Here is a 14,707-nt window from a genome sequence, read left to right on the forward strand (position 1 = left end):
TGGCTGTCTAGCTCCTAAACGACAAGACAAATTGGCCAATGAAAGGGCGCATTACCATCTAGGGGGCGTGTACTATAAACGGTTTATTAGCATTTTTCTGCTGGTTGATCTGGTCATCCATGTTTTTGTGATACGCCAAAATGCAATTTTATAATTCTAAAAAGGCACGTTCGTCTTGAGAAGTAATTGTTATCGAGACGAGCTCTAGTTACTTATCCTTATGTGTTTTTTGTAGAGTAACCAAACTTAGTGTCCATTTTCACTCACTCAAACTAGGGTCTGTGCTTTTAAGAATCCACCCATTGACCTCCACCCCACCCAACCATCATTAACTGGAACATTTCTCTTAATTGTTTATTTAAAAAATAAATAAATTTGTTGTTTGTTTTGTTGTGTGGTTTTTTGTTTTTTTGGTTTTTTTTTTGGGGGGGGGGCGGGACGTAGCCCAGTGGTAAAACGTTCGCTTGATTCCCGGTCGGTCTGGCATCGATCCCCGTCGGTGGGGCCATTGGGATATTTCTCGCTCCAGCCAGTGCACCACGGCTGGTATATCAAAGGCCGTGGTATGTGTTATCCTGTCTGTGAGATGGTGCATATAAAAGATCCCTTGTATTGAGAGCGTCGTTAAATAAAACATTTCCTTTCTCTTAATTATTTCAACAGCGGTTCGTTTTAAATGTTACACCTGCAGAGTATAACAAATAAACGATATACAAATACAATACGCCGAAACCAGTGCGATTTTTGTAGTCACAAAAATAACAATACTTATTTTGTTACTAACGATACTTACAAAGGCAAGCTTTTTTAGTACAACTAACAGACAATAAATGATTATTAGTGGTCATTGCCTTAAGGGACAGCCCAAACCGTACATTCTATCTGCAAAGTTAAATATTCCCTAGACACATGCCTGTAGTCAAGTCCATTGCAGATGGTTTTTGCTAAGTAGTCATTAAGCATGATTCATTCGATCGTAGGCTCATTCATTTCCAGTAATCATATATACTGACGGACAAAAGAAAGTATACTGACGCTTTATAAAAAGAAAATTAAATGACTAAAACATTTTTGTTATAACATTTGTAACTTATATACATTTTTAGGTTATGACATGTAATATCACAGTTGAACAATACTTACAGATTGCATAATAATGTTCGATAGACACGTGGGGTCAATTTGTGAATTGACACCATGTGCTGAAATAAACACGGTCAACTTGTCCAATACATTTGTATGCAATATGTGTCTAATAACGGGTATGGCCACCCTAAGCATCAATACACGCTACGCCACGACGTCTCATGGAACGGGTCAATCGCCTGATGACGTCATTGGGTATTCTTCATCATTCTTCTGTCAGAACCTGTGCAAGTTTTTGTCTGTTATCGGAGGAGGGGGGGGGGGGGGGGGGCATCGTCTGATTCGTGTGTCAAGTTGATTCCACAGGTGTTCAATCGGGGATATGTCTGGAGATTGAGCTGGCCAAGGTAAAACATCGATGTTGTTATCATGTATGAAGTTCTGTACTATCCGACCAGTATGGGGCCTGGCATTGTCCTGTTGAAATATGGTTCTATGTTTCTGTTGTTGAAGAAATGGAAGAACAACAGGACTCAGGATTTCATCACGATATGTAACGCAGTTTCGATTACCCTCGGTGACGAACGGTTTCGTCTTCTGGTCACCACAAATACCGCCCAACACCACCACACTGCCTAGGCCAAAAGGTTCAAATTCGTGAACAGTCTCGTGCTGTTCTTTCTCATCTACGCCTGTAAACTTGAACTCTGCCGTCGGACCTGTAGGGAGAGAGCGAGAACCAGCTTTCATCTGTAGACAGATGAATTCGACCACTGTTGATGTCGCCATTGAAGGACTGTTCTGGCCCATCTTAGCCTCCGGACGCGATGTCCACATGTTGTTAGAATTGTTCCTCTAGATTTCTATGGTCTGTAGGCACGAATTTCGTGTTCTGGTAGTCGTCGTGCCATAGTACGTCGATTTACTACACGACCCAAAGTATTGGATGAAAATGACGTTACTGTCAAGAACCTATTCTCTTCCAGTGCGTGGTAGGTTAGTTGTTCTCCCCGTCTATCTAAATCGTCTCATTAGTCTGACTATCGTTGTTTTGGTGCAAGCAAATCGTCGTGCAATATTGGTGTACGATGTCCCCCACCTGCACCATACTAATGGTGCGTTCTCTCTGTTCTGCGGTTAGACATGGCATATTTTTGGTGATATTTGGAACAAGTAAACTCTGCACATTCATTTCGTCTGCATTTTATACATATTTTGCATATGTGATTTAAGAAGTCCGTGTTAAACGTTAAAATCGATTGTTACCAATTGATTGCGACAATAATGGCCAGTGTCAGAACAGGGAGTGGTGTTTGCACAGACTATGTTAATATTATCGATTTGGGTTTTTTATGGACTTTGATAAATAAAAAAACCCTAATATTTAAGAAATCGTCGGTATACTTACATACATACATACATACATACATGCATACATACATGCATGCATACATACATACATACATACATACATGCATACATACATGCATGCTCACACAAACACACATACACACACACACATACACACACACACATACACACATACACACACACATACAAACACACACACACAGTCACACATACACACACACACATACACACACACACATACACACACACACACATACACACACACACACACACACACACACATACACACATACATACACACATACACACACATACACACACACATACACACACACACACACACACACACACACACGTGCGTCATACTAATATGTGTATATTCTAGATCAAATTTAATTATATCATATTTATTAAAAGTGATCTATAGATGTACCTTCAGTATCATACTGGTGATCCCTCCAGGGAAGATTCCAATCTTATACCTGGGATTATCGAGAAGTTGTCTCAGACTCTCGAACGGTTTCAGCCCGGGCCTAACCGTGAACGCCGCGGTGAGGTTAGCAGTGTACTCTGCGACGATGATGACGACAAACAGCAACCACGCCGACACCAGCACGCGGGCGCCGTGAGTAGTGGGGTCGATTCTGGAACCTGAAACGTGCTGAATATACTATAACAAAGTTCATTGCCCATACACCATAGCTTAATATAGAGATTGCTAAAAGGAGAAATAGAGAGACATGGTGGGGCGGGGGGGAGGGGGTAGGTGTGGGTGTCTGTGTGTGTGCGTGTAGCGTACTATATTGCGTGTCTTGTGTTAAATTATACACACCATCTTTACGCATAACCTTTATCATTATTTAGTACGTATTATTAAATACAGTCTTTTTTAATGTACATGTATTATAAAGTTATAACTTAGTACATTCCTGAAGAACGTCAACATTTAGAAATAAAGCAATGTGACCCATTGTAAATATCTTATTTCAAATAACTAATATACATAGTTTCTAATAACATAATTTTGAACTGTCATTTTTTAATTTCTTTTTGCGTTCTAACTTCTGTATAACCCAATTCCACAGTAAAGGGTCTATCATGAGATTGCTTCCACTGTAAGATGTTTCTGACTAACAGATATAGAGCCTTTTTGGTGATGAAAATTACATAGTAAATATATGTTCGTGTTTAGAATGTCAGTGTTAGTATAAATAAAGTGTTTGCTTTCGACTCAATGTTGTAATAGCCCTATCTGGATCTTCCCTCCCAGTAATTTCGTACATATATATATATATATATATATATATATATATATATATATATATATATATATATATAGATATATAGATATATAGATTGATAGATAGATATAGATATAGATAGATGTAAGAAATAAAATATAATAATAACTGTCACAAACATTAATACACGACCGTAAATACACGGGATATACAGACGCTAATTCTCTAAACACGAAAATGTATTTAATAGGTACGTTTAGTTTCCTAAAATACTGTTAGCAAGGATTTATCCAGGCATTCTGTGGGTCCAAACAAAGACCTCTTCCCAAAAGAAAGTGGCACTGACAATTCCCTATTTTTATGTTAAAAATTCCCAACATATATAAGTAATTGTTTGTTCTTATAAATTAATTTCACAGAGGTGTGCTGCATCATTCAGTGGCTGGAAAAAATATCCTGGATAAATCCCTGGTTAGTCAGACACATCTTATAATGTCTGAAAACCTAAAGCTGTCCCCTCTGAACTGACAAGTTGTTAAGAAAGCTGTTTTAAGCACTTTGTCAGGAGAACCGCAACTTCTAATCCGTACCTTGTTTCAACAAGGACGATATGGTGAACCAGAATACGTCGCTGGCAGTCCTGGGTTCGTTTTTATGTGTGCACTTCTTTCGAAACAGTATCACCGCCGCAGCGTACAGGATGAAGAAACTGGCAGCACACACCGCTATCCACATAAACACAATGGGACAAAACGGTCGCAGCAGCGTCATCCACGTTGATGGCATGTTGTTTTCTTCTTTGAAGATAATGTCGATGTAGTCGTAGTAGATGGGCGGCAAAAGGTAATGCATAACCTTTGACCTGTCAATGTTGATTGTAAGGTCTGCCAACGCAAGATCCGCTTCCTAACAGCATGAAAACATCAAGTATTAAAATTTGAATGAAGGAACAAACGAACGAATGTTTGAATGAATGTGACGGTACATGCTCTTATCTTTTCGCCTGTGGCGATGTTAATTGTTTTAGAGGGCCGTGTACAGCTTGGTTACGTAATACCCCCGCGCGACGGTGGTAGAGCTGCGTCCCAATGTGCACTTAGACCAGGTGTGGAGGCCATGTGGCCAGCAGTTACGTAATAACTCCGGTAGTGCGGTTTATGACCGGGGTATTACTAGCGAACTGGCGACAGTAAGTCTGGTCATCTAAGAAAATATACCGACTCTGGGAGTTGTGGAAATATCACATGATAGGTGAGGTACTGCGTTGTGCCCCCAGGCGATATTCGCTGTCTCTGAGATTTTTGAATAAATAAATAGGATTTTAGATATAACTTGGAGAAACATTGGAAGGCTCCCGGGGAACGTAGTCCGACTGGACTGGTAAATATATTTTTCTGCTCTGTTGTATAACCTTGATGTGATTGATGTGACTTTAAATATTTTAATACTGTATTATACCAATATTCTTTAGACAGTGTCTCCGGTAATCTGACGAAGTAAATTGTAGGCTTCACTGTTCTAATATTTTTATACGAGTATTTGGTAAGATAAAGCTTAGCCGGTCATCCTAGAGGACCTAGGTAAACTGTAGGTTATTGTCTTTATTGTGATAGGTACCAGTATTAATTCTGTATTACAAGGTTACTGAATGAGTAGTTAAGGGTTAATTAAAAATTAACCAGTTAGGAATAGAGTTGTAATTCCTTTATCAATTAAGTTCCCCTGGCAGCGTTTCTCAATTATAACACGTGTTAATACAGATTCCAAAGTGTATTGTGTTTTGTTGTGTTTTCTAGTGAACTATATATTCATATAAGATCTTATCTCTGATTATACCTAGAGCCGAGCCACTCGGGTATTAGACTGCCCGATACAGAGAGATCTAATAGATATACAGTTAGGAGAGATATTTGGATAATCGTGTTTTATTCAGTTACGGGTATTATAGGATCCCCGTGACAATGAACGACAAACAAACGAACGAAAGTTTAACATAAACCAAGCATAAAGAATATGATAATGGAAATAATCCATTTGCAAACCATTTTATTAGACGAACTAAATTCTTCATTTAATGTTGTTTACTTTTGTTAGATTTACAGTATTGGAATTGGAAACAGTGTATCCACAGGCTGATGAGGCATAAAGTTAAAAGTGAGGAGTGGGGATTCGAGCAGTTTTCAAATCAAAGATAGAATGCTTTAGGGAAGATCCTTTTGATACGCTGTGTTCTTCGAGTTCTTTTATTGCTAGAAGTGGGTTACTTACTGGCTGTCTTACGTGTTACTATCAAAGTTGGTTAATCTGAGGCAAGTTCGTGGTCGGTTTCTGCAACATCTGTGGTATTTTATGATACATTTTAAAAAAAAAATTAGAGCACATTCAACAGTTTGAGAGCAAATTCCTTCCATCCTTCCAGTAAAGTGTCATCTCATGCATCTACGGACACATCTTTGTGACCCAACTACTCAAACAAATATCTTTAAAACAAAGGAAAAAACTGTGGAATAAAATAAAATGTACCCGTCTTTCCATCATACCAACAAGTCCGTTCCAAGATCCATTAACAAGCACGCCCCAGGATCCACGTGTCGGTTCTACAAATTCATACCTAAAATTAACCCAAAATAAATGTATGTAATGTGCTAACTTCAATATTAGGATGCACTGTTTGTTGGTGTTTCTCTAGAGTAACTTGATGTCCTTGAAATCTACAAACACGTTTGAAAGGTCCATGCTTACTATTATAATTATATCTGTAACGCACCGATGTCCAGGTGTTTATGTTATTGTTGTGGGGTTGTTGGTGTTTTTTGGAAATTTATACAGTACCTAATACATGTACTTTGTATGGCCATTAATCCATTTGATAAGGACCCCTTAATATGAGGTGTGTGATTAACGACATAAAATTGAATCAACTGCTATTAGATGTGTAACATGTGACAATGTTGAAAATGTATATAGAAAAGGCGGCAAACCGCAGTTTTAGATGAAGTGACGTTTTGACAGCTATGGTGGCAGTACTCTTGACGGGTGCCACCAGTAGGGCAGGATATGCTCATATTTCACGAACAATTTATATCATCTCTGTTTTGACAGTGATTCATGGGTGCATGTCAGCACAGTTATATTTATTCCAATGTGCTTTGTCCTGTACTAGTTTTGATTTAGTCTGGGAGTAGAAGTTCTCTTTTGAGCGGTCAAGGAACGGTGTCTTGTCCAGTAAAGGATCCCCTCGGGAGTGCTTGTCCTATAGAATAGACGAGGCATTAGATGGAGATTCATAGAATCAACCACTATTTTGACAAATTTCCATTCGACTTTGCATTGTGTAGACACGGTCTTGATCGCGGATAACGTTTTTGTCGTTCATATCCTCTAAATATGCTACTCCTTTCGATTAGGCGCATAATGATATAATGTTAAAGAAGAACATATAATGCTGAAAATCAACGCGTGGTTTGGGTTTTTTCTTGTGAGGCAAAGGACAATTTCACAATAATGTAAATCAAAGGAAGTGTTACTGCGTTAGTGGATTAATGCTTCACACGAGATATGAGCCCGTGCTTATAAAACGTTTAGAGTCCAGACACAATCTCTAATGACGTCACACGTATGTGATTTGTATGGCGCTGTCATGACATTAGTCTCTCAGACTCTGTTAGAGTCTCGGATCTAGATTCCAAACGTTTTATAAGCACCAGACCTGGTTGACAGTAAGTTGAGGGTGAGGTTTGTCAATATTGGCCTGTATGCCCTAGACGTGGCATACTCTGTAGAGAATACATAAACCATAATGGGAGTTATTTGTATTGGATTCGTCACATATGATATTCTAATTAGTTGACGTATTAAAATATTTCTGTGCATTACAGCTTTATGATCTTACTTACGTGAAGTTCAGGTTTTCTGCCAAAGAATTCAGCAAGTAGACACAGAAACCTGAGTACTCGGTAACATTGTTGACGGTTTTCCAATGAACCAGTGATGATGCCTACAATACAAGATGCAGTAAACAAATCGCACTCATAGATATGTTACTGTCGTGATTGCTCTATATATTGTCCTTTGGGGCGGGACGTAGCTTGATGCGCGGTCGGTCTGGGATCGATCCCCGTCGACGGATCCATTGGGCTATTTCTCGTTCCAGCCAGTGCTCCACAACTGGTGTAACAAAGGCCGTGGCATGTACTATCCTGTCTGTGGGATGGTGCATATAAAAGATCCCTTGCTGCTAATCGAAAAGAGTAGCCCATGAAGTGGCGACAGCAGGTTTCCTCTCTATCTGTGAGGTCCTTAACTATATTTCTGACGCCATATAACCGTAAATAAAATGTGTTGAGTGCGTCGTTAAATAAAACATTTTGTTTTTCTTTTCATATAATCGTAAATTAAAAACAAAATGTGCTGAGTGCGTCGTTAAATAAAACATTTCCTTCTATACATTGTCCTGTCGTTGTATATTAAAATATCAAACATACACATATATACAAAATATATTATTAAACTCTTTGTGCCATATAGATATCGGGTGATTCATTAAACGAACAAAAATCGTCTTACGTTTTAAAGTTGACTAGTGGAAGGCATGTGCAACATAGAAAATAAAAAATCAGCACAAATACAGCTTATTATGTTGTCTATGGGTGGAAAACGTTTCGTTCTGAAATGCTGTACGATAAAAAAAGTAATGTCAAAAGAGTTCATACCGTTGAGCTACTAAACATTTACTGCACTATAGTCTTCATATACCACAGCCCATACAGGTGGTTTCTGCTTCATGTTTTGTTGTAGGTGTCAGTGGGGGTTTAGGGTGGAGTTTGAGTTGTTGTTGTTGTTGTTGTTTTGTGTGTGTGTGTGTGTTTTGTTGAATTTTTTTTTTCAGGATGAAAGCTTCGAGAATTATCCACCCCAACATTTCAAGATCCTTTTTTAGTTCTTCTACTATGATCTTGTCTGCATATCCGCTTCCTACTTTCTCGAAGAAAGGGTACCCTATTGAAAGGTTCTTATGACTGGAGGTGGAGGACTTAAAGAAAAACTATCAAGCACTAATAAGAAAGTTCATTTCATCCTGAAACCAACGACCACAGGACAAGAGTGTATCACGCGCCATTTTAGACGTGAAAGTTTCATTGTTCTATATTCCATACGTTTTCTGGGGGTTTTATTGTGTGATACCTACTAATTCTTCGTGTTCACTATTTCTTACAAAGTAAAAACTATCAGCAACAGAGGCAGGTTTTTAGTAACAATGTAAATCGTTATAACATGCACGTTTTCCGTTATTCATCTCCAAGGACTGTTTTAATGAATCACCTGATAGCGATAATTGTAAAACCCAATACGTACTGAAAGTGTGGCAACGATTAGCTTTCTGCCGTTGTAACCATACTTCAGCGCAGGAAACAGGATGCTGTTGTTGACGTTGTGTGTATAGATCACATTCTGTAAAACTGTAGAGTTACTATGGTGTACCAGGGTCATGATTTCTGTATAACTGTTATACGTCTGAAATTTGTATAAAATAGCACTGGTGATTGGAGTATTGTTAACTGGAGTCATTAAATTGCAAACAATAATTTTAATAAAGAAAGGTTGTTTGTTCTTGGGGCTTTTCTTCATATAACTGCTTTGAAATTAAAATAATATCTTGGACTACAAATACATGTTTAATCGATTTATTATGCATATAGATAATACGGATTTCAAAATCCGTTTAATAAGTAAGAAACAAAGGAATCCGTTATATTTTTGACAGCTGTTAATTTAATAACAGACCAATAGCAAATCTTCTGTTTTACAGAAGAAATTGTATTACTTTACTTTTTATAGTTGTTAAGTTTTTTTATCGCCTATTTAATAAGAAACTCCTCTGTACTTTTGAGAATATTACAATTTTCTTAACAATTTCAAAATTTATTATTTTCGTTTTGCTGACATGTAGCATGTTGCGATGTTGATTACTGAATATTAAATAATGCATACCTTGAAATTGCAGCCGGCTTTCACAAATACAACATTGTGTAAACTGTCCAGTTCGTTCACAGACTTGTCAACATTTTCAGACTTCAACAACACGAGCCACTTAGAGTGGTAATTAAAGTCGGTCGTCCTGTTACTCAATGAATCAAACCTGTTTACCTGAAAAACACAGATCTAATCATAACACTCACAATTCGCATCAAGATTTTCTTTTGAATGTTCAAGAATAAAATACAGGACGAGTTTACTGTCATCTAACTAGGTAAATATACTTTATCCCATGCGTTTACAACATAATGTTTGTTCTACGACACCACAATACAGGACGAGTTGACTGTCCTTATCGTTTAAATCATCTAACTAGGCAAATATACTTTATCCCATGCGTTTACAACATAGTGTTTGTTTTACGACACCACAATACAGTTTAATTAATCTTCGCTATAAAATATTTAATATAGCTAACGTCACAAAAGTTACTATTGCCGAATACCTGCAAAGTTGTTTATGCAGTATATCAAAGACAGGTTAACACAAGGTGTCGGACATATGATTAGTTGTATACCAAATCCAGTTTGGGCTACATACAAATATTGAGACAATCATAAACATAGATCTTTTAAACAAAGAAATACATTTTATATGTAATTTTAGTCGATAAAAGATTGCATTAGTGGCAAATATCTTGCATGTGTTAAATGAATGAATGAATGAATGAATAAACATCACAGCACAAAAATAAACATCGGCTATTAGGTGTCAAATAAAGGTACGCACATCAATATGATTATTTGCATTAAAAATGCAGGAGCCCTGCGATGTATTTTGTGAACACTTTTATTGTTGTGATGTAGGTCCTTTTTGTGCATATGAAATTTAATACGTTTACAGTTTTTAGCAGAATTTGTTTTTATCCCTTTACCACTATTTGAGTATCACTGAAATCAGTTCGTAGAAGTGCATATATCACAAAATTACGAATATATGTTACTACAATTGTTGTGTAATTATTCAGCTTGAAACTCTCGACTGTATTATACTAACGTATACTTACGTAGCTGAGGACATCCCAGACTATAGCGTCGCTCGTCAGTAAAAGGAAGTCCAGCTGAGGAAATATACGTTGGTGCACATCCAGCAGAAATGATGATAACAATGTGTTGTCCTTATCTTTGTGGAATCCTGTCCTGTGTATTTTCATGAGTATTCCATTACCCGCATTCGCCAGGTGTTCGGTAACAGAATGTAATAAATACTCTAGAAAAAATACACCGAATATTTACGAAGAAAACCTGCTGGTAAAAGGCAAAGGTACAGTTACAAAAAGCTACATTAGGATATATATATATTACATAATGAAAATATATCTATATTCTTATTGGTTAAAAAAAAACCCAGTCACATGACCTTCCTTAAATAGTGATATTGCCCTGACCAACGAAAATAAAGATGAGACAAAATTCTATCCAATTAATGAATAGGTAACGCAATGCAACGTCAACTGCTAATTCTAATGTAGCAAACTTGTGACAAAACGCTTTGCTGTCCTTCAACAAAAAGATAACATCTTTAGTAATACTGAGTTTAATTCCGCAAATACGACAAAAACAAAATTGTGTATGGAATATCTCGCAAATTTAGAAACGTACATGATACATCATAATGCAGTTGCACTTTCAGGGTTTTATGTTACAAATATTGAAATAAAACCAAATGCATGTGCAGGTAATCGATAACTGTTCAGTATAAATGTATGTTCAGATTTATTACATTTTGTATTTTATTTTGCTGTTAATATGATTTTGATACTCTTGCTGGTTATAATGTCTCGAATTTGATTTTTGTCTTGGTAATGTTTCAACTGTTCATTTCCGCATTCCTCTGCGTGTCATACAACGTCATAGGATTACGTGATGTCGCTAAATCCCATCAGTTTTAACGCATTGCGGGAAATTATAAGCTGTTGGCGTATTTCTATTCTGATAAACAAAGCAGGAATGTACTAGTCTTATGGATGACATTATGTAATAAAACAATTATTGACCATATTTCGGGCAATATCATGTTTTAATGACCGAAGAAATTGATATTGACCTCGGCCGTTGGTCCATAAAACATGATATTGCCCTCAATGACGGTCATTAATTGATTGATTGATATATATATATATATATATATATATATATATATATATATATAATGAACAACGTGATTTATTGATAACAGCCTGTGACGGAACATGCCCTTATCTTTTCGCCTGTGGCGATGTTAATTGTTTTAGAGGGCCGTGTGCAGCTTGGTTACGTAATACCCCCGCGCGACGGTGGTAGTCCTGCGTCCAAATATGCACTTGGTTACGTAATACCTCCGCGCGACCGTACCCCCTAATACACACCCAGACCAGGTGTGGAGGCCATGTGGAGAGTGGTTACGTAATACCTCCGCGCGACCATGGTATTTCTAGCAACTAGGCGTCGGTCTGTCTGGCCATCTAAGAGAAAATACCGTCTCTGGGAGTTGTGGCAATATCACATGATAGGTGAGGTGCCGCGTTGTGCCCCCAGGAGATATCCGCTGTCTCTGAGATTTTTGAATAAATAGCTAGGATTTTAGATATATCAGGGAAAAACATTGGAAGTATCCAGGGGAACGGACGTGGTCCAACTGAACGACTTATATTAGTTCAGACCGGACGTGGTACATATATATTTCTGCTCTGTTGTATAACCTTGATGTAATTGATGTGACCTTAAATATTTTAATACTGTATAATACCAATATTCTTTAGATAGTGTCTCCGGTAATCTGACGAAGTAAATTGTAGGCTTCACTGTTCTAATATTTTTATACGAGTATTTGGTCAGATAAAGCTTAGCCGGTCATCCTAGAGGACCTAGGTAAACTGTAGGTTATTGTCTTTATGGTGATATGTACCAGTATTAATTCTGTATTACAAGGTTACTGAATGAGTATTTAAGGGTTAATTAAAAATTAACCAGTTAGGAATAGAGTTGTAATTCCTTTATTAATTAAGTTCCCCTGGCAGCGTTTCTCAATTATCACACGTGTGTGGTTTGTATCACGGTGAAGTGATTAGAATATTGTGTAAACTAGACACCTAGTGGTTAACGAATTAAGCGATTAGCTCTGGGTTGTTATTATATTGTTGTTGTTAATTAACTACTGCGGCAAGTACATTTGTCAGCGTTAGAGTTAATACAGATTCCAAAGTGTATTGTGTGTTGTTGTGTTTTCTAGTGAACTAAACGTGCTACATATATATATATGTATATTTATATAAGATCTTATCTCTGATTATACCTAGAGCCGAGCCACTCGGGTATAGACTGCCCGATACAGAGAGATCTAATAGATATACAGTTAGGAGAGATGTTTGGATAATCGTGTTTTATTCAGTTACGGGTATTATAGGATCCCCGTGACACAGCCCTAATGCCAATGCCGATTATACAATACAGTTTTTTATGGAAACGTTGGTCCGGGAGAAAGCGTTGATCTACTCTAAAAACATTCACGACTTAGCCACCAGGAAGGAGCCTTTAAATTCTCCATCGGACATAAGCATTATTTGATGTTTTATTTAAAATGTATTCTAATGTTGCTTCTCATACCCTCATTGTCCCTCTGCCGAGGTCAGATGATATGCCCTAGATCGACCACATCTTTACAGGAATTTGCAGTACAAGTGTCCTTGTAGAATAATACAAATTGTTTTTCAGTATATATTATTTATAACATTCTACAGCTGAAGAGAGCCTAGAGTCATTATTCATCGCCTCTCTTCACGCATATATTAGTTATAATGAACGATCACATCAAATAATGTATAATATGAATGTATGTATACTGTTGAAAAACAACGTGATATTAATAGAAAACACATCTTATTGTTACTCAGTATATTTTGTATAGGCATGTCATATTACGTACCACTGGATCCATCATAAATTACAATTAATATTCGCCATCTGAGCTGTCGTAGCAATTTTACCAGCATTGAACTGTGGCAGGCAACATAATCATCTCCTGATACTCGTGCCAGTTTAATCCAGTCTAATTCTCGCTCATAGTCAGAATGAGCTAAAAGAAAATATATATATTTATAAAGATTTAACACAAAATCTCTCTCTCTCTCTCTCTCTCTCTCTCTCTCTCTCTCTCTCTCTCTCTCTCTCTCTCTCTCTCTCTCTCTCTCTCTCTCTCTCTCTCTCTCTATATATATATATATATATATATATATATATATATATATATATATATACATACATACATACATATATACATATATACACACACACACACACACACACAATACGTGGTCCACACACACACACACACACAGCGAGAGATATTGAGAGATAGATAGAGAGACACACACACACACACACACACACACAGAGAGAGACAGAGACAGACAGACATAGAGAGAGACAAACATGGATGAACTAAGAGACAGATAGATACAGACAGACGGACATAGAGAAAGAGCGAGAGTCAGACAGAAACTGAGAGACAGAGAGAGGAACAGACAGGTCAGGTAGACAGACATAACATAGCGACAGATAATCAATTAGAAACACAGACCTAGATAGTTACAGATTTAAATATTATATCACAACATGCAATAAGTCACGTTCATTGCAAACTAATGACTATGTACCTGTTATAAATATTTAACGTGGTGTAATATACTAATCTCTCTCTCTCTCTCTCTCTCTCTCTCTCTCTCTCTCTCTCTCTCTCTCTCTCTCTCTCTCTCTCTCTCTGTGTGTGTGTGTGTGTGTGTATGTGTGCGTTTGTAAATGCCGCGAAACGGGGACATAAGTGTGAATACACACCAACAAACCGGGGACATCCCTCACACCGGGGACGTCCCCGGTTTGTGATAGCACTGGAATCGGTTCTTCAGTACTGGTTCACCTTAAAAAACAAATAGGTCATTATATCTGAGGGAGTCTCCGTTTTGCTAGTGTTAATCCAATGTCTGTGATACATACACA

At 37.4% G+C, this 14,707-nt stretch overlaps 1 protein-coding gene across 1 annotated transcript; it reads right to left on the reverse strand.

The window, feature by feature from the left end:
* Window positions 1-2,878: 2,878 nt before the first annotated feature.
* Window positions 2,879-10,887, reverse strand: LOC121370031 (glutamate receptor ionotropic, kainate 4-like). Its single transcript, XM_041495127.1, has 7 exons — window positions 10,741-10,887; window positions 9,690-9,845; window positions 9,054-9,212; window positions 7,595-7,695; window positions 6,222-6,309; window positions 4,289-4,604; window positions 2,879-3,108 (listed from the first exon to the last, which is right to left on the reverse strand). The coding sequence occupies exons 1-7, from the start codon at window positions 10,885-10,887 to the stop codon at window positions 2,879-2,881; spliced, it is 1,197 nt and encodes a 398-aa protein (XP_041351061.1).
* Window positions 10,888-14,707: the final 3,820 nt, after the last annotated feature.

The sequence above is a fragment of the Gigantopelta aegis genome, chromosome 4 (genome assembly GCF_016097555.1).
Source record: "Gigantopelta aegis isolate Gae_Host chromosome 4, Gae_host_genome, whole genome shotgun sequence".
NCBI classification, from domain to species: Eukaryota; Metazoa; Mollusca; class Gastropoda; order Neomphalida; family Peltospiridae; genus Gigantopelta; species Gigantopelta aegis.

Coding starts and splice junctions, on each gene's coding strand:
- LOC121370031 (XM_041495127.1), bottom strand. CDS start 10,887: ATGAAAATACACAGGACAGGATTCCACAAAGATAAGGACAACACATTG. Junction 9,846..10,740: donor TCTGGGATGTCCTCAGCTAC/GTAAGTATACGT, acceptor TGTGTTTTTCAG/GTAAACAGGTTTGATTCATT. Junction 3,109..4,288: donor ATCGTCCTTGTTGAAACAAG/GTACGGATTAGA, acceptor AGCACGTTTCAG/GTTCCAGAATCGACCCCACT.